Source organism: Pituophis catenifer, unplaced genomic scaffold, assembly GCF_029215685.1.
Source record: "Pituophis catenifer annectens isolate HBS135680 unplaced genomic scaffold, rPitCat1.0.hap2 SCAF_1, whole genome shotgun sequence".
Classification (NCBI taxonomy): domain Eukaryota; kingdom Metazoa; phylum Chordata; class Lepidosauria; order Squamata; family Colubridae; genus Pituophis; species Pituophis catenifer.
The window spans coordinates 32895889-32915964 of NW_027256881.1; the positions used below are offsets into that span (position 1 = coordinate 32895889).

The following is a 20076-nucleotide window of genomic DNA, read 5'->3' on the forward strand; positions in this document are numbered from 1 at the left end:
ATGTTCCTTTCATCTCTGTAGAAATAAATATCCATCTTTTTTTCCATTAGCACGCTGAGAATAACTCACAGAAGCAACCCGGAAAAACTCTTCTCACTTGGATCACATATGCTCAAAAAATAATGTTCTCAGATGTTATTTTCCTTTCACTGGACACATTTTAGTATTTCCTAAGCTGGGGGACGTCAGAGGTTGGTATCACGGCCACTTGTCAGAGCTCACACCTCTGCAAGAAGCCGTTTCTTGATTTCAGATTACGCTGACCATCTGCTCTTCTGCTTTGCTTTATCTCAATACAACAGTGAGGCAAAGAGAGGAAGGTCAATAAAAATAAAATAAAACATTAGTAAGAAGGCCAAGGGCATGGAATCTCCCCCTCCCCCATTGTATGGGCGGTCCCAAGATGAAAACAGAAGAAACAAGGAGTGGAGCAACATGGAGGAAGAAGCTCCAGACAAGAGTTAAAACTACTTTTATGGCACTCAAAATTTATTTCAGCACAGTTACCTCATGTGCAAAAATACCACCACCATTCTTTTCAAAATTTAATGTGACACATTTGGTATTTTCCAACTAGGAATAATGATGACAGATAGCTTCTGATTGGAATACTGTAGGGAAAGGAACACTCATTGGCCAGAGAACTAGATGATAAATATGATAAATATGATAAAAAAATATGATAAAATAAAATAAATAAATAAATAGATACGGTTTTAAAAATTGTTTTAATTTGTTATAAAACATTTTGGTTTAGAATGTCTAGAATTAAATATTTAAGATTTAATAAATTATTTCATCGAATGCAGTCATATATATTAGTTTTAAAATGTAGATCATTCCACCCTTATATTTGGGACAGATCCTTAAAGATGCAGGCATATATACAGTATAATTACCTGGACTAACCCTGTTGGATACAGAAGGAGTCACTTCCAAGTAAACATACACATGATAGCAAAACAGCATGTCTAATAATACCCAAATTGGTAGAGGTGGCCTTAACCAGGGGTTTATAAAGTATTTGTAAAGAAAAAGAAGTTTAACCAAGTGATACTTTTCTTTGCCTTAATACACCATATAAACATTTGGCCAGAATGTAAATATGATCATTGTCACATTTTCCTAATTTGCTTTAGGGAGACACAGAAATTTTGATGCAATGGGAGAAATAAGGTAATTCTATGATTTGGTTTTTTAGTATCTGGTGATGAATCCAGAGAATTCAAGTTTTGAGATTTCCTTTTCATTAGAAAAATTTGTCCGGTCAATGCGTGAGCTAGGACTTCCAACGCTGGTCAGCCAAGCTTTCCTGCAATGGGAAAAAACGTAGAAGAATCAGAGTGATATAATATTGTTCATGCTTCTGCTGTTGTATTTTGTTATTGTATGTTGTTGAAGGTGTGGCAAAGCAAAGCAAGATAGTTTTGCAGAAAGTTAGAGGACATTTTATGGATGTTGAGGACTGAGGTTCTTAAAAACAAGAAAGAATTCACACGAATTCTATACACATATTAGGCTATGTTGATATGGTCTAAGTCAGCAGCTGAGTTCCAAAGCAGCATAAGATAATCAGATTTACTTCTCCATAGTACTTCTAAATGAATTTTTAATTTTGCAATTTGCACGATTTGGAATTATATATGGAGGCTTATACGACCCTCCATGTTTTCTCATTCCCTTATATAGTATCTTTTGATTTGTAGTGCTAATGCTAGTAAACCTGGAAGCATACATAATCAGATCCCTAGTATCTATTCAATACTGTACTCTGTCTGATACGTAAATTACGCTTTAGTGTAAACAGCCTGAACTGGAATATTAATGAACTTCTAAAATAATGTTAATGGTGAATTGTAATTTTAATGAATCTATGGATTTTATGTTATGGTTAACAAAGGAATAAAAGAACAAGAACAAAAATAAATTATTGTTACGATCTGAAATAGTTGAAAGGCTGAACATGTGACATCTTTATCAAAAGCCAGTAATATTTAAAAGCATGTATAACAATAGCACTACGGAAATGACACGAATTCTGTCCTATCTTTGCTTTGGATGCAATATATTATTGAACAATAATGTTTTTCCTTTTCTATGTTTCATTCCTGTATTACTGGCATTGGTAGGTCTATAATTGGTAGGTCTATAAGGTCTAAAAGAGCATGTGACGGCCATGGCCAGGGGGGCTTTTTATCAGGTTCGCCTGATCCGCCAGTTGCGGCCCTTTTTGAATCGGTACTTCCTACGCACGGTCACTCACGCCCTCATTGCTTTCTGCCTGAACTACTGTAATGCTCTCTACATGGGGCTCCCCTTGAAGAGCACCCGGAGGCTCCAGCTGGTCCAGAATGTGGCCACATGGGTGATTATGGGAACGACATGGCGCTCCCATGTAACACCTCTCCTGCACGAGCTGCACTGGCTCCCGGTGATCTTCCGGGTGTGATTCAAGGTGTTGGTTACTATCTTCAGAGTGCTCCATGGCTTAGAACCTGGGTACTTACGAGATCGCCTTCTGCTACCGATAGCCTCCCACCAGCCAGTAAGTTCGCACAGAGAGGGACTCCTCGGGGTGCCGTCGGTCAAACTATGTTGACTGGCGACTCCCAGGGGGAGATCCTTCTCCGTGGGGGCACCTGCCCTTTGGAACGAATTGCCCCGGGATTTACAGATGATCCCTGACCTATGCACCTTTTGTCGTGCCCTCAAGATGCTGTTGTTTCAACAAGCTGGGCTGGCCTGAATACCAAGATCAATTTTAAGTTATATGGGTTGTCTTTGTCTTAATTGAAATGGGCCAAATTATTTAATTCCTTTTAAACTGTTTTAAATTTTATATGTGTTTGTTTTTATTTTTGGCTGTGCACCGCCCTGAGTCCTTCGGGAGAAGGGCAGTATAAAAATTAAATAAATAAATAAAAATAAATAAATAAATAAATAAATAAATTGCTATTAATAGTAGACCTATTAGCACTGTCTATCTCCTACTACTGAATTAGTACAATGATTTGTACTCTTGAGTTCTAATACTCCACGTGCGCATGCTCACATTTTCAGTCCGCTCAAACCAGTGGTAAAATGATGTGAAACCCACCTCAGCCCCTAGTCATCTTTGTTGCTCTTCTCTGCACTCTTTCTAGAGACTCCACATCTTTTTTACATTGTGGAGACCAAAACTGGATGCAGTATTCCAAGCGTGGCCTTACTAAGGGATTATAAAGTGGTATTAACACTTCACGTGATCTTGATTCTATCCCTCTGTTTATGCAGCCCAGAACTGTGCTGGCTTTTTTGGCAGCTGCTGCATACTGCTGGCTCATATCTAAATGGTTGTCCACTAGGACTCCAAGGTCCCTCTCACAGTTACTACTGTTGAGTGAGGTATCACATATCCTGTACCTGTGCATTTTGTTTTTCTTCCCTAAATGTAGAGCCTTACTTTTTTTCACCATTGAATTTCATTTCATTAGATAGTGCCCAATGTTCAAGCCTGTCAAGATCCTTCTGTATCTTAAGCCTACCTTCTGGAGTGTTGGCTATTCCTGCTACCTTGGTGTCGTCTGCAAATTTGATGAGTTCCCCATCTATCCCCTTGTCCAATTCATTGATGAAGATGTTGAAGAGTACTGGCCCTAAAACAGAGCCTTGGGGTACCCCACTGCATACCTCCTCCATGTAGATGCAGTTCCATTGAGGACTACATGTTGAGTGCAATTGTCAACCAGTTACGAATCCATCTGGTGGTAATGCTGTCTAACCCACATTTTTCTATTTTATCAAGTAGTTGGTTATGGTGTACTTTGACAAATGTCTTACTGAAGTTCAAGTAAATTATATCGACAGCATTCCTCTGGTCCACCAATTTTGTCACTTTGTCAAAGAATGCAATAAGATTAGTCTGGCATGATCTGTTTTTGACAAACTCATGTTGGCTTTTGGTTATTACTTTGTTTGCTTCTAGGTATTCGCTTATTCATTGCTTGATTATCTTTTCCAGAATCTTCCCTGTTATTGAGGTTAGGCTGATAGGTCTGTAGTTTCCTGGATCTATCTTTTTTTCCATATTTTGTTCTGAACTCACAAACTATTAATACTTTATGGCAGGGGTCCCCAACCCCCAGGCTGCAGACCAGTACCAGTCAGTGGCCTGTTGGGAACCAGGCCATGCAAGCAGTGGCGAGCGCACAAAGCTTCATTTGTACATGCACAGGAGCTAGGTTGCACATGTGAAACCATCCCCTTCCCCTACTGCTGCTGTTGCTGCCGATCTGTGGAGCCAGAAGGATTGGAGACCACTGCTTTATGGGAAACATAACTGCTCTGTCATAAACCTGTTACAGTGTTGGCTTAACTACCAATGGAGGGGTTTGACTTTTCAAATTACTTAGATTCATCCATATCTTAGATCTGTGTCTATGGAGATACTCAGTCATTCAGGCCATAGTTGTCCCAAAGGTGATTTTTCAAGAGGCAACTAGACTTTCCTGTTTTTGTTTGAAGACGTTTTGTTTGAAGACGTTTTGCTTCTCATCCAAGAAGCTTCTTCAGCTTCTTCAGAATGGTGGGGAATGGAAGGATTTATATTCCTTGCAGACAGCTGGTCATTTGCAATCTTTTAGAGAATCGTTGAGGCCACCTGGAGGTTTGTGTGTGCCCCAGGGTCACCTGAGTAGTTCAAATGGGTGTGGAGACTTCAAACGGCAAATGACCAGCTGTCTGCAAGGAGTATAAATCCTTCCATTTGTCACCATCCAGCCAGAGCTGAAGAAGCTTCTTGGATGAGAAGTGAAACATCTTCAAAGAAAAACAAGAAAGTCCGGTTGCCTTTTGAAAAAGCACCTTTGAGATACCTTAGAGCAGCGTCTTTAAACCTTGGCAACTTTAAGATGTGTGGACTTCAACTCCCAGAATTCTCAGATTGGGGAATTCTGGGAGTTGAAGTCCATATATCTTAAAGTTCCAAGGCTGAGAAACACTGCCTCAGATTTTATGTAAGATTTCAATGCTCTCAAGCCTTGCAAGATAATTACCCATTTAGAGATAAGCCTCAAGAACCACAGTTTGAAAGGAATCAACACTGTTGCTTACCTGCTAAAGCACAATGTACTATCACAACTGAGCCCAAAATTTCTGTTATTAAGTGAGACATTTGTAAAGTATGTTTTGCCCCGTTTTACAATCTTTCTTGCCACAGTTGTTAAGTGAATCATTGCAGTTGTTAAGTTAGTAACACGGTTGTTAAATGAATCTGGCTTCCCCATTGACTTTGCTTGTCAGGAGGTCGTAAAAGGTGATCACGTGACCCTGGGATACTGCAATGGTCATAAATATGAATCTAATGCCAAGCATCTGAATTTTGATCACATGACCATGGGGATGCTACAACGGTCGTATAAGGGTCATAAGTCACACTTTTCAGTGCTGTTGTAACTTCAAATGGTCACTTAATGAACTGTGGTACGTCAAGGACTACCTGTGTCCATTTGCCAAGGCTCTTCAAGTCAATATATGTCTCACTATACTACCCTGAAAGCCACACTCACCCATTTACCAAAAATAGATAAATAGTGTCTTAAATCTTTTGTTTATACTAAAAACTGAGAAAACTGAGGTGGCACGATTGAAGCTCAGAGGTTATAAATCACAATACCATAACATGAATGCAGCATTTCCCCAAACAAAGAGAGGCACAAGATGCAAAGAGAGTTTATTGGAAGGTTTCTGAGTCACAACAATAACAACATAGAACAACAACAACATTCCTCACTGCTTATATTAGATTATTAGTACAGACAATCTGTAATCATATGCGAAATTTTCGTAACTGTTTTATACCAGGTTCCACCTCTTGATTCTGCCTGATCTTAATTCTGCCTGAACTTCCAAGCCCTTATAAAATTTAAGTAGCTATTAAAGGGGTGGATTAAATAGCCATGTAAAAAGAAAAAAGTTACAGATTGGGAGAAAGGAAATACACATTTCCTTGATTCGCAATATATCCACTCACTATAGGTTCAATATAGATTTTCACATTTTCTGAGAATGTCAATAAGATTATGCCCAACACTCAATTATTTCATAATTCTGGAATTTAATTACGGTATTTTAGTTTTTCTGCAGTCTGAGACAGAGAACAGACCAAGAGTTGAACTTTGGAACTGGAAACATCTGACAGAAAAAAGAACAAAGGGTTCATATTCAGGAATCCAGTACTGTGGTATCCTGCAGTGCTAGTGAAAAATAAGAAAAACTGAAAGTATTTTTATGGGATGGCAAAAAAAAAAAAAAGCATTAAGAAGAATAGAAAAGCTCATACTACATGAAGGAGTTAGCATATTACAAGCTTTTTCTAAAAGTTACTCATACCCCCATGGGATAAACTGAATTGTTTTCTTCGTAAATTGATTATAAATGGGATTGTTTATTTGTTCCATTTTATCTTCTGCTGTGCAATTCATGTTCTGTGATAGAAAATGATTTATTTTTTTCAAGATTTGTAATATGTAACCAACACAGTCAAGGACTCCTGGTGTGATTGCTTTATTTTAAAAACACAAAATAAAATAATACATACTGTAGCTTTAAAAGGCTGTGCTTACAGAAAATGACTGAATATTTTAGCACACACTCTACCAGTGGTGGGTTGCCCCCGGTTCGCACCGGTTCTATAGAACCAGTAGTAAAACTGGCGGGAGGCTCCGCCCACCGACCCTGACATCATCAAAACGCTTCTGTGCATGTGCAGAAGCTTCTGTGCTTGTGCGCGGCCCCGCCACAAACCAGTAGTAAAGGAAAGTAGAACCCACCTCTGCACTCCATACCAGAACATTAAAATCCAGGAAGATCGGTTGACAAGCATAGAATATAACTATATAACTAATTGAATTAAAGAGTAGGAAGGCTCTGTAGGTATCAGCTAAAACGATGGACAGCTCTTTATAGGTTCTGCAATGTTGGAGAAGCCGACAGCCATAGTGACAAATGGCTATTCAGTTTCTGTTTAAAAAGCCCCTGTGCTTTTCTTGCTACATTCATCTGTTGGTTTCTATTTCTGCTTTCTTGATTCTTCTTTTTTGACAGTCTTTAGCAGGTTCTGACCAGTTCTGGAGAACCGATAGCAGAAATTTTGAGTAGTTCGGTGAACCGGTAGTAAAAATTCTGACTGGCCCCGCCCCATCTATTCTCTGCCTCCCAAGTCCCAGCTGATCAGGAAGAAATGGGGATTTTGCAGCATCCTTCCCCTGGATTGGGGAGGGAATGGAGATTTTACAGTATCCTTCCCCTGCCATGCCCATCAAGCCACACCCACCAAGCCATGCCATGCCACGCCCACCAAGCCACGCCCACAGAACCAGTAGTAAAAAAATTTGAAACCCACTACTGGTCTTCAGATATTTGAAATTTTCTTTCACAATTCTTTTGAACCTTTACTTGTTTAGACTAAATTTATTGAGCTAGACTTCTCAGCATTCTGTCACTTTTCCTAAGACCTTGCTTGTTAATGTCCTTAAAAACATGTTACCAAACTTTTCAAAGTATAAGATACACTTCCCCACCCCCACCCCAAAAGAGGGTGGAAATGTTGGTGCATCTTATACACCAAATACAGCCATTTTTGGCCTCCCAAAGCCCCGCCCCATGGGTCCCATTTTTGTGAAAAATGGGTCCATTTTTTGCAAAAACAGGGCGCTCAGAGGCTTTGGGAGGCCTGCAGAGTGCTCCTGCGGGCTGGGGAGGGCAAAAACTTTTTTTTCTTGCTTATCTCTTCGAAATCTTGGTGCGTCTTATAACCGGTGTGTCTTATAGTCTGAAAAATAAGGTATTTGTTTTCTCCAGGTAGAATCTGCTCCTTTTCCACAGTCTAACCAGGAGATGATGTTGGAAAATCAAGTATCAGAAGATGCCTTCCTTAATGGTCACCCTCACCATGGAATAGTTTGCTCCCTGATACTAGATGAGCTCTACCTTTTATCCTTCTGGATATTGATTCTTTTAAATAGAAACCTAGAACCACTCAATGGATGTAGACCATACTATCTTTAATTTGAGAGATGGTATTTATGGCATTTAAATTTTTTGAGAGACAGAAGCATGGGTGTAATACCGTAATTGAATTTTTAGCATATTATGTTTGTATGTACATGGACTTGTAAAAATATATTTCCCTGGAATACAAAGGTATCAGTATAAAACTGATAACGATTATTCTTTTTCTTTAGCAATAAAAAAATACATTATTCTGGGCTACCTCTCTTGAATACTGTTACAAAAACAAAAGCTTATAAAGTAGGGTCTAAATTTCTGTCTGAATTTCAACTACAAGCTTCTCAACCTCTGACCCTATTTTAAAGCCCAAAGAAGAGGTAAAAAACACTACAGTGTGAAATCTATTTTAAATACTGAAATATTGAAATGAAAATTTTATTCTTTAAAGTGGGGGAAGAAGTATGCAAGATACACTGCTAGATAAACCAAAGCATCTCAACCCCAGTAAGCTTTATTCTGTTTGAATGGGCTTCATGGAAAGCTTTTGCAGGAGTTAGCCATCAGAAGGAAAAATGGAAATAAATATTACTCTGCATTGTTTAGCACTAGTATGTTGGTGAAAGGGAGGCATTACTGATATAAAGCAATCCCCAGCATTTTTCAGGGAAATCCTGTAATTTAGTAGCAATTTTGCATGAGTATGCTTGGTTAACTCTTTTGCCCCCAAAATTAAATTCAGGATTCAATTTTAAATGTGCAGTATTCAGGAAAAGCACCTTCCATTTAAAATTTCTAATGATGACTGGCCAAAGGGCAAAAGGCATACTATCCTTTTATTTTGTTGGGTTTGATTCTTCTCCATCGGACAGGAAGCATGAACACACACAGACAAATAAATATGGTGGTGACGACTAGAATTCTGTGTCCCACACCTGATACATTTAGTAAGTTCACAAGCATTTGGACAGCTGATAATTTTCTTCCACTACTGCCCACTGACAGCTAGTATTTAAGACATGGTGATGATGATTCAGAATGTGGCAGACAATTATCAAAACTGCTAATCACTGATAGCGTAATGTTCCCATAGTCCCTTCACAAAACCAGCTAAATTAGGGTACTAACTACCACATTCATTGTCAATGAATTCATAGTTTAATGTAAAGATATGCTATCTCACAGAACTAAAAAGGGAAGCAGACAAGGACCATGGTACATTCACATGACTTTGCAGGCCTGATGGGAAAAATTACAACCACAGGAACTGGCAAAGAGCCTGCTGTTAAAAAGAGTTATCTGGAGAAACTTTCAGTGTTGCAGTTTTAATATAGTACAGTTTTGTTGGGTATAGCTCAGAGGAATAGGGAAGAACGCTGATATTTTTATGTTCTTCAGTCTAAATGTTCTGACCCTTTTACATACACATCTGCTTTTCTTTATGTTTCATGTTGAGTTATTTCAAAGTACTCTGAAGAGTGAGGTCCCCTGAGATTTTTTTTTTAAGTGTTTGGATCTGTAGATTAAAACTTGTTAAGAACATAGAAGACATTACTTGGCCAGAGGTTTTGGTCTGTGGAGTGGAAGCAATGAACAATTACACTGAATATACTCCAGGAAGAGAAAAGATATAGCATATCCTACAGCCTACAAAAACACCAGCTCAGCAGCCATAGATGATATGGAATAGCATGTTGATGAATTTAACATTATTCTTCTTAAGAGTGAGGACTGTCTTAGGTGTCAAGGGCTGATTGGAACAGAAAAAACCAGAATTATGCATGCTGGGGGAAAAAAACTTATGTAGGTTGCATTTGCTGTCTTTTGTTTCAAACCAAGGGTTAAATTCAGCAGGTTCTGGAGCACCGGTACCGGAAATTTTGAGTAGTTCGGAGAACCGGCAAATGCCACCTCTGGCTGGCCCCAGAATGGGGTGGGAATGGAGATTTTGCAGTATCCTTTCCCTGCCAAGCCCACAGAACTGGAAGAGAAAAAAATTGAATTTCACCCCTGTTCCAAACCTATCTACCACTGTCAAATCCAATCAAGATAATTGTTTCACCAGAACTATTGAAGTAAGATTCAACTGCCAGTTCAATTACTTTTTGTACCAAGAGGTAGTTGCATCTTGGTCTTCAATTCAGGCAGCAAAATGTCTTTGAGCTGCTTCTGTCAGCAAGTTAATTAGAAATACTGAAAGATTATAACTTTATAGGTTTGTTTACAAGGATGATGCAAATCCATAAAACATCACATTATTAATTGGGCCTCACATGAAAAGCTAATTCCAATTTTAATGACTATGTAGAACCGTGATGGCAAACCTATGGCATGTGTGCCAGAGGTGACACGCAGCACCTTCTCTGTGGGCATGCAAGCTATCACCCAGTTCAGTTCCATCGTGCATACACATGCTCCATCTGCCAGCCAGCTGGTCTTCAGGTCTGTGCCACACATGCATGCAGAGCATGTGGGGGGGCTGCGTGTGCATGCCTGGGGCGTGTGCATGGGCATGTGTGCATGCACAGGGGCGGGGCGTGTATCGGGGCACACGTGCATGCGCAGGGGGTGCACTTTGGGCACTCAGTCTGAAAAAGATTAGCCATCACTGATGTAGAATTACATAATATTAAGATAAGCATCTACTATGTGTAAGAAACTGATCACCTATAACAAGAGTTTGTGAACCATCCAGATATTTATTCAAGATGGATGGCTATATAAATGTTTTAATGAAGTAAAAAAATATAGAACTGCACCAGGATAGATACATGGTTTGAAACTCATAAGACTGCACATACTGTGGTAGAGCTCAAAGGTAAACAATTTTTAAATTTCATTTCAGCAGAGAGCATAAATTGGGGCGTTCATTTCTTTGCAAATGTAGAGCTGTCTTCTCCACTGAAGCAAAAATAATGGATATGTTGTCAGGACTGGAAATAGCTAAAACTGATTTGCAATCTTAAGGGATCACATAAATTGCTTGCTGACAATCTGATGCTTGCAAAAAGAATGTATGCACCTTGCCATTTATAATCTGTTTATAGAGAGTATATAAAGCCAGATATTACAAGATCTGCATCATCATAGGACATTAGTATTTGCTCTTAGCTACTGGATATATACTGGATATACTGCGCTAGTTGGAGGCACCAACTGGAGCAGAGTGCGGCCGCACGGATAGTTATGGGAGCGACATGGCATTCCCATGTAACACCTCTCCTGCGCAAGCTGCATTGGCTTCCGGTGGTCTTCCAGGTGCGCTTCAAGGTTTTGGTTACCACCTTTAGAGCGCTCCATGGCTTAGGACCAGGTTACCTACGGGACCGCCTGCTGCCACCAAAAGCCTCTCACCGGCCAGTAGAGAGGGGCTCCTCCGGGTGCCGTCGGCCAAACAATGTCGACTGGCGGCCCCCAGGGGGAGAGCCTTCTCTGTGGGGGCACCTACTACCTGGAATGAGCTCCCCCTGGAGATATAGAGGATCCCGGAGCTGCGCACCTTCCGCCGCGCTCTTAAAACCTTTTTATTCCATCAGGCTGGCCTGGCCTAATCTTTTCCCTTTTTTCCCTTTTTAAAATGTAAATTTTAATCTGTTTTAAATTATTGGGGTGTTTTAAATCTGTCTTGGGCCAAATTGTTTAATTCGGTTTTACTTTGCTTTTAAATTTTGTATTTATGTGTTTTATCTGTGGCTGTTCACCGCCCTGAGTCCTTTGGGAGTAGGGCGGTATATAAATCAAATCAAAATGAAAAAAAATGAAAAAATATATAACAGTGTCCTGTCAAATTAAAATATCAGGAAATAAATATTCTTTTGACATAGATATCGTTGCTATTATTTCTTTATTATTTTAATCCTGCTTATTTTGTTTGCAGTGCCGAGGAAGTCAGCTAAATTGAAGAAATGAGTTAGTTAGATTTACTGTGGTGAAGTACATGCGAAGTCCAGTGCTGGATTCCTGGCATTCCAGTGCCCACAGATAATGGAAAACCTAGATAATGTGAATGCTATATCCTGCTCATGCTTTGGAATGAAAAAACAAAACAAAACAAATTTTTAAAAAAGGTAAGAGGAGAAAACTGGCAGGTGTCTGAGTGGAAAGTCCTTGAAAAGAGTTCAAGGGGTACTCTGGAAATTATCACATCCCTCCTTCCCTGCCATCTGTACTATCTTTCACCAAACAATCACATAAAGATTAAATATTGATATGGCAAGCCATCTTTCTTCAAAAGCTTTATAAAAAGAGATAGTTGCTCTTGGACATGGCTCAAAAAACTGACTTTTTTTCATCCATCCTTGTAAAATTTGTGCAAGAGCAGAAGGCTGAAACATGAAAGTCACTTAGGAAGAGCTCAAAGTGAAAAGGTTACTCTCTCTCCATACTCTCAGGAGAATACCAAAATTAATAGACCACCGCATTGTGTCTGGATGATTGGGGACTGTCCATCAAAGTGACAGGAATATGAAGGTTATTTGATTATTTTTCCTAAGAGCTACTTTTGCTATGAGGTAGGCACTGCCTTATATTTCCTACCAGAGGTGGGTTTCAGTAGGTTCTGACCAGTTCTGGAGAACTGGTAGCGGAAAGTTTTAGTAGTTCGGAGAATGAGTAAATACCACCTCTGACTGGCCCCACCTCCATCTATTCTCTGCCTCCTGAGTCAGCTGATCGGGAAGAAATAGAGATTTTGCAGTAACCTTCCCCTGGATTGGGGAGGGAATGGAGATTTTACAGTATCCTTGCCCCTGGATTGGGGAGGGAATGGAGATTTTACAGTATCCTTGCCCCTGGAGTGGGGTGGGAATGGAGATTTTACAGTATCCTTCCCCTGCCATGCCCACCATGCCACGCCCCCCAAGCCCACAGAACCGGTAGTAAAAATTTTTGAAACCCACCATGGCTTCTTACTATACTTCCGTAGGTTTGTAGTTAAAAACAAAATAGAGGAGCTATAAATTTCTGATGTTTTCAGTATTCTTGCCACAAAAAAAGCCATGATTACTTACAAAGCCTATCTAGGCACTTCGGTTGGTCATGACTGTTAAATGTGTTCGAGGATCGTGCCCAATAACTCCATAGACAAGTTTTCATTAGATCAATTACTGTTTATTAACTGTACATCTTATCGTTACAGGTACAAGTCTGGAACTGAGGCAGGACCGCATGGCTGACCCTTAAGTACCCCCAGGGCGTGGCTAAGGTAAGGAGGGGTTATTGGGTTAGGGTGGACCTTGGGGGCTGGCTTGCCCAGCCCCCCTGCCTCTAGCTCTGGATCAGAGGCAAGGCATTTATTCATGACAAAACCCCCTCTAAATGCCTGGCTGAGATATCTTTGTGTGGTATGTACCTGAGGTGTCCTTTTCAAGAGGACGCCTAATTTTGATGTGAGGTACGTGTGCTGTTTGTTTTGCAGTGGCTTTGTTAGGATGTCTGCTGTTTGTTCTTCCGTGTCACAATGTATAACTTTTACGAATCCTATATTCGCAAGCTGTCTAACGTGCTTGTACTTTATATCGATATGCCTCGACCTTTGACCCACTGCTTCAGCCTTAGATATTTCCATGGCGGCTTTATTGTCCTCATGCATGATGATGGGGTAGTTCGGTTCGGCCCATATGTCAGCGAGCAGGTCATCAAACCAGACCAGGTTGTTGGCGGCTTTGGACAAACAGATATACTCGGCCTCGGTGGTGGATGTAGCTACCAAGTCTTGCTTGCCTGTATACCAATGAACTGGGCTGCTGTTTAGAAAGAATACGTAACCCGAAGTGCTCTTTCTGCACTTCACATCCCCAGCCCAGTCAGCGTCTGCATAGCACGTGAGTGTGGGTGTTGTGGTGTTCTCGGGCTCTAATGATAGGCAAGCCTCGGAGGTTTGCTTTAGGTACCTCAATACCCTTTTGATGGCTTCCCAATGGTACACAGTAGGCTTACCCACATGTCTTGACAGCAAGTTAACTGGCAGGGCGATGTCTGGCCTGGTCCAGTTTGCAATGTATAGTAGGGAGCCTATGGTAGATCTGTATAATGTGTTGTCCTTGAACGCCTCAGCCTCATTATACATGTCCTTCAAAAAATCTGGTTGCATTGGTGTTTCACACCCCTTGGCATTTGTCATGTTGCATTTATGTATTAGTTCCAAAATTTTATCCTTCTGTGACAGTTGGAAACCCTTGCCTGTTTTTGTGATTTGCACCCCCAAGTATTTATCTACCTTACCCAATATTTTTAGTGTAAAGTGTTTTCCCAGCTCATTGGCGAAGTTATTACATTTGCTAGCTTGATCACCGATATACAATATATCGTCTACGTATATCAAAACATATTCGGGGGAGCTGTCTGACTTCTTGGTGAAGAAGCAGTTGTCTGCTGAGGTGGCTGAGAATCCCATGGATTTCAATGTCTTGGATAGACACTCATACCAACGTTTCCCCGATTGTTTGAGTCCATACAAGCTTCGGTTTAGGATCCAGGTTTCTCCCTTCTTGGTGTTTTGGCTAGGTGGCGCTCTCACGTATATTTCTTTGTCGAGCTCAGCGTGCAGGTAAGCGGTTTGCACGTCGAATTGATGCACTTCTAACCCTAGCAGTGATGCGATTACCAGCGCACACTTCACGCTCTCAGCCCTGACTGTGGGGGAGTACGTTTCCGTGTAGTCATCAGGGTATTTCTGGGCGAACCCCTGTGCCACCAGTCTAGCTTTGTAGAGCGCTTTGTTTCCCTCTAGTGATTTAACTTTGTAGACCCACCTAGTGCCTATGGTCGTCTTTCCTATTGGGACTTTAGAGGGAGTGTATACGTTTAGCTCCCTCAGGCTGTCCATTTCCCTTTCCATGGCCTGTTCCCACTTTTCTCTCTCCTCATCCGGTAACCTCAGTACGTCCTCATATGTGTTGGGGGTTAGTTGGTTAGTGTGTAGGGATAGTACGTAGTTCCCTAACCTTTCTGGCCTTTTGCCCCTGTTTGCCCTGACTGGTCTGTCGGGAGGTGTCTCTGTGTCATGCATGTACCTAGCTTCTCTCTCGGTGAGTGAGTCCACTTTGATGTGTGGGTGGTTTTCCTTCCATCCCTTCACTGGTATTTCCTGTCCTTTGGGTTTATTCTTTCCCTGTTCAGTGCCCCTTCCTGCTTGGTGCTTTGTTTCCCTTTGATCATCCCCTGGTCCATCCTTGTTAAGGGACACCTCGTTGAGATGTATTTTGGACCAGTTAGCGTTTTCGTGAAAGACAGCTGTTCGTGATATCACGAAATTGTTGCTGTTGTCTATGAACCTGTATCCCTTCGTTCCTGGTTCATAGCCCATGAACCTCAGCCTCCTGGATACCCTGTCTCCCTTACGTCTGAGTTGTTTGGGGATGTGCACATCTGCTGTGACCCCGAATATGTGTAAGTGTGACACCTGTGGTTTCCTTTGGTACATTAACTTGTATGGAGTTTTATTCAGTACGCTTGACCATAGCCTGTTTAAAGTATAATTTGAATAAATGAGTGCTTCGGACCAGAAATGCTGCCCTAGGCCGGCATCTTCTAGCGCGCACCTCATCATGGTCTGTAGTGTTCCGTTTTTTCGTTCTACCACGCCATTTTGAAAGGCGGAAAATGGAGAAGTTGTGTAATGGACCATCCCGCGTGCCTTCAGCCATCGCAAGAAGTCGTTTGATAAAAATTCAGACCCCCGGTCTGTCATTATTTGCCTGATTTTGGTGTTGTGCTGTGTCTCCACCCTCGCATAGAATTCCTTAAATTTTTGGAATACCTCATTCTTGTGTTTTAGGGTGTACACGAAGCCATAGCGACTGAAATCATCCACTATGGTCAGGAAGTACCTTTTCCTGTACTTGATGGAGGGCCTTAGTGGTCCCACTAGATCCATATGTACGAGTTGGAAGATCGAATTAGTTGTGCGTACTGACTTCTTGGGTCTAGGTTTGGTTTTTAATTTGGAGCCCTTACAAATAGAACACTCGAGATAGTTCTCACAATTCTTTATTTTTATACCTTCAGAGCATTCCAACATTTTCTGCACCACGGGAAAGCTAATGTGTCCCAGTTTTCTGTGTAATAGGTGGGCACAGTTGTCATGCATCAGTTTTCCTATCGCTGGTTTCTCCTTCCTGGGTGCCCCCTGCTCACTGGGATCATCGGTGGTGTGTGCGTGCCTAACCCCCTCTACTTCCCTACTTGTGTTGTCTGGGCTATTGGGTCTAACCCCTCGGTGATTGTTTACTTCTGGCTGTTTGTCCTTGGTTGGGTGGAAGAATGGTAGTTCCCCACTGACTACTACTTTCCCTATCCTTTTACCCCCTCTAGTTACCTGTGCCTTTCCTTCTTTGAAAGTCACCTCGACATTGTTATCCTTGCTCAGTTTTAGGGTGGCAAGGATATTATATGGTATATTTGGCACTAAAAGTACTCCTTGTACCACACCTATTCCTGGCACGTATGCGTTACCTTTGCCTGTTACTTGTATGTTATTCTGGTTAGCCACTTTTACTACAAAGCTTTCTGCTGTAAAAGAGGTTAGTAGATTGTGGTCATGTGTGGTGTGGTTTGTGGCTCCTGAGTCCAGTAGCCATGTGCCTTCCTCCTTGTCCTGGCCTATGTGTCGTTCTTGATCCCCTATGCCATACAGTGATCCGGTGTGGCTCTCCCTGGAACTGTCCCTGTGATCTCTCCTGTCCCTAGGGCTAGGGGAATCCCTACACCTGTGTCTGACCTCTGGTGAGCGTCCGCTGGTATGTCTTGCCCTTTGTTCTGGTCTATCTCTTCTATGTATCCTGTCCCCTGTATTTTTAGGGCAGTCCCTTTTGTAATGGTTTCTTGACCCACATATATAACACTCTGTGTTGCTGTGGTTTCTACCCTGTGGCTCAACCTTCCTGCTGGGTCTTTGCTCCCTGCGGCTTAGGGAGCGGTCCTTTCTGATGCTATCTTCGGATATTAGTTTGCTTGTTAATAAATCCAGTGAGAGTCTCCCTGTCCCTAGATTGTCTATCTGCGTAATGAAGGTGTCCCAACTAGGGTCTAGGGAATTTACTATGATACTTATCATGGTCCTCTCGCTTATGACCTCCCCCCTTTGTGTCAGCTGGGCCCTGGTGTTATTTAGTGATAGTAAATGCTCGCTCATTGGAGTCCCTGCCTTGAGTTTGGTGGCATAAAATTCCCTGGACAGCCTGGTGGTGCTGGCAACGCTTTGGCAGTAAAATAGTTTGTGCATTCTCTGTATTATTTCTAGAGCAGTCAGGTGGTGGCTAATGCTGGGGTAAATACTGGGGGTAATACTGGCAATGACAATACAGTATGCTTTGTGATGGATGCAATCCAATTCAAAAGTCCAGGGTTTTTTGGGGGGGTCTGTAACCATAGACAATAAGTCTTCCTTTAGCAGGGTGGCCTGGAGCTGTTGATTCCAGTCTAGGAAATTCTCCCCATCTAGCCTTAGTTTGGGAAAGTCACTGGGCAAAGTCCCTGAATTGTAAGTTAAATTACTTACATTATGTCGCTGTCCATGTCACGTAAGGATACTCACAATAAGGCAGAGGAACGACTGTGGCAAGTCTGAACTGACTTGTCTCTATGTGCCTACGTCGGTGTAGTTCTATGTCCTGTTCCGTTTCTCTTGCAGGGGCGTGCTGCGCATGCATGAGGTTCATTTCTCCCCAGTCGCCGTGGAGTGAGGAGCTCGTCCATGCCGCTCCCGGGTGAAGGCCCCAATCTTCCGGATGGGCCTTCAGTTCCTCCCCGGTCGGCTTTGCTTGCTCGGGATCGTCGCAGATCGCCGTCTGGAGTCTCGGAAAGCGGTGAGGATCGCCGGTAGATGCTGGGAGTCCCGCTGGGGCCGCGAATGGTCCCGGATGGCCCGGTCTCGTGCGGATGTCGCCTGTGGGTGTCGGGCCGAGCCCCCTGCCCGCCGATGGACGTCCCCTGCCTGCGGATGGCCTCGCGGTCCATGGATCTGGTCCCGGTCGTCGGTCCGGTGAGTAATCCCATCGCCCTTGGTGTCCCGTTTTTGCGGGTAGGTTCCTTAGGGGCTCTGGGTGGCCCTGGGTCCATGCGATGGTGGCTAGCTTCTCAGGGTGGGCGTCGGTGCTGGCCCTCCTCGCGCTGGGGTCCCCTTTGCTTTTTGGCCTGGCACCGGGGTGTATGGTCGGTATTTTCACCTTGTCCCCTAGGGCCGCGGCGATTAGTTCGATGGCTTTATTGACCTCGGGCTCGGTAGGCGAGTCTGTAGGTTTGGGTTTTGGGCTTTTGTGCTTTTTGTAGTATTTTTGGTCGGTTGTTTTTGAGTAGGCCCCGATTCCCGCCATGGGATTTAAATCTCGGGAGTCTATTGGTGGATGGTCGGCCATCTTTGATGACGCCGCCTCCCAAGATGGCCGCCGTAAAAAGGGCACGAAGTCTCCTTCGGCCTTTGTGGTAGGTTTTTGGCGGGGGAAATCTTCCCTTACCGGGTCTTCATCGCTGTAATCGGATTCGTCTTCATCTTCCTCACTCGCTGCTTCGCAGCCTTTGACCAGGCTTCGGAGTTCCACGATGAGGTCGGTGTTGCTTTGTGACGAATCTATCAGCTCCATGAGTTTTCCTTTTAGGTTGTGCATCTCTTCTTTTGAGGTTTCGTGTTTCGTCCACCCCTCGTTGCTTCTGGCCGGGGTGGATGGGTGGTGGAGTAGGCCGCTCGTCTCGGGTGCCTCTCCTTGCGTGGTTTCGGGTTGGGCAGATCGTTCTGCCATCTTCTTGGTGAATGCTCTGGTATTCACCCTCTCTGTTGTGGTCCTTTGCATGCTGTGGAGTATTAGGATTGGGCTATCCAACCATCCTCTGCTACCATAATGTTAAATGTGTTTGAGGATCGTGCCCAATAACTCCATAGACAAGTTTTCATTAGATCAATTACTGTTTATTAACTGTACATCTTATCGTTACAGGTACAAGTCTGGAACTGAGGCAGGACCGCATGGCTGACCCTTAAGTACCCCCAGGGCGTGGCTAAGGTAAGGAGAGGTTATTGGGTTAGGGTGGACCTTGGGCTTGCCCAGCCCCCCTGCCTCTAGCTCTGGATCAGAGGCAAGGCATTTATTCATGACAATGACTGCCTTTGAGTTCTTATGCTGACATACGCTGCTCTTCTATTGGTATGGGCAACACTTTACAATGGGTTTAAGAGTTCCTGCTCCAAATATTTTAAGCTAAGACTCATCATTGTAGTCACTCAAAATTGTATGGCGTTGCTGAAATCTAATATGTAAGTTTGAAAATCACATGACTATAATAATTTGATTAATAATAAATAAATTTGACTATGATATCGTAGAAGTAGTTCTCATGCAAGATCTCATGAAGTTTGGAAAAACAGTATTTTATGACAATATTAAAATCTGGTGAGAATTAGTAACCTGCTGTCTTAATTTTTTTAAAAAACAGATCTTTTTAAATAGGATTATGTTGTTGACCTTTGCCTTAAGCCATTTTTTAAACTGAATTCTTTCACTCAGCATATATTTAAAAAGGAAGAAACAGATAACACAGAGAAAGGGCTCCTTTTTTTAAAGATCACCAACCTATTTTACATCTCACAGTCACTATCTTTCCAATCTTTCCAATTAGGTCTACATTTTAATTTATCTATTTTTTTGCTTTTTATTAAAGATCTTACAGAAGAAAAAAATATACGTAGAACCATCACAGCACCTTCTCTTTTCAAACAGTCATTCACAATAGCTCCAATCACTGCACTAAACTGAACAATGTGTCTTGGACCAATTTCCATTCACCTACGCAATCGGTGGCTTCAGTGCTACTCCAACTCCATTAAGCACAAACTCATTTTGTTTGGTCTTTATTCCATCAAAAGTCATTGAATTGACTTCAAACTGCTTCATTTTTCCAGACTCATGTGAAAGCCTGAAAATAAAAAGGACAGTGCTTCTTTAATGAAGAGCTGTGCTTGCATGAAGTTCAAAGGATTTCCTCTGAATCATTTTGAAAGCAGACAGCTCTATAAAACATATCAATTAAAATATAGCCCCAAGAGTTGTTTCATTACTTAGGATTGACAATTCCACTCCTGTTTCCCAGGCCAGTGAC

General features: G+C 42.2%; 1 protein-coding gene across 3 annotated transcripts in view; it reads right to left on the reverse strand.

Annotated features, from left to right (window-relative positions):
• Positions 1 to 747: 747 nt before the first annotated feature.
• The window catches only part of ACYP2 (acylphosphatase 2), a 65249-nt gene continuing 45920 nt past the window's right edge, over positions 748 to 20076 (reverse strand). Inside the window, exons 4-5 of one of the 3 annotated variants that reach the window (XM_070947613.1) lie at positions 19768 to 19893; positions 748 to 1312 (exon numbers count right to left, since the gene is read on the reverse strand). In XM_070947613.1, the coding sequence (XP_070803714.1) occupies positions 1198 to 1312; positions 19768 to 19893 (241 nt within the window). In that variant the 3' untranslated portion in view covers positions 748 to 1197. Of the gene's footprint in view, positions 1313 to 19763; positions 19894 to 20076 lie in introns of all 3 variants that reach the window. The other 2 variants (XM_070947623.1, XM_070947627.1) reach the window with 2 other exon arrangements.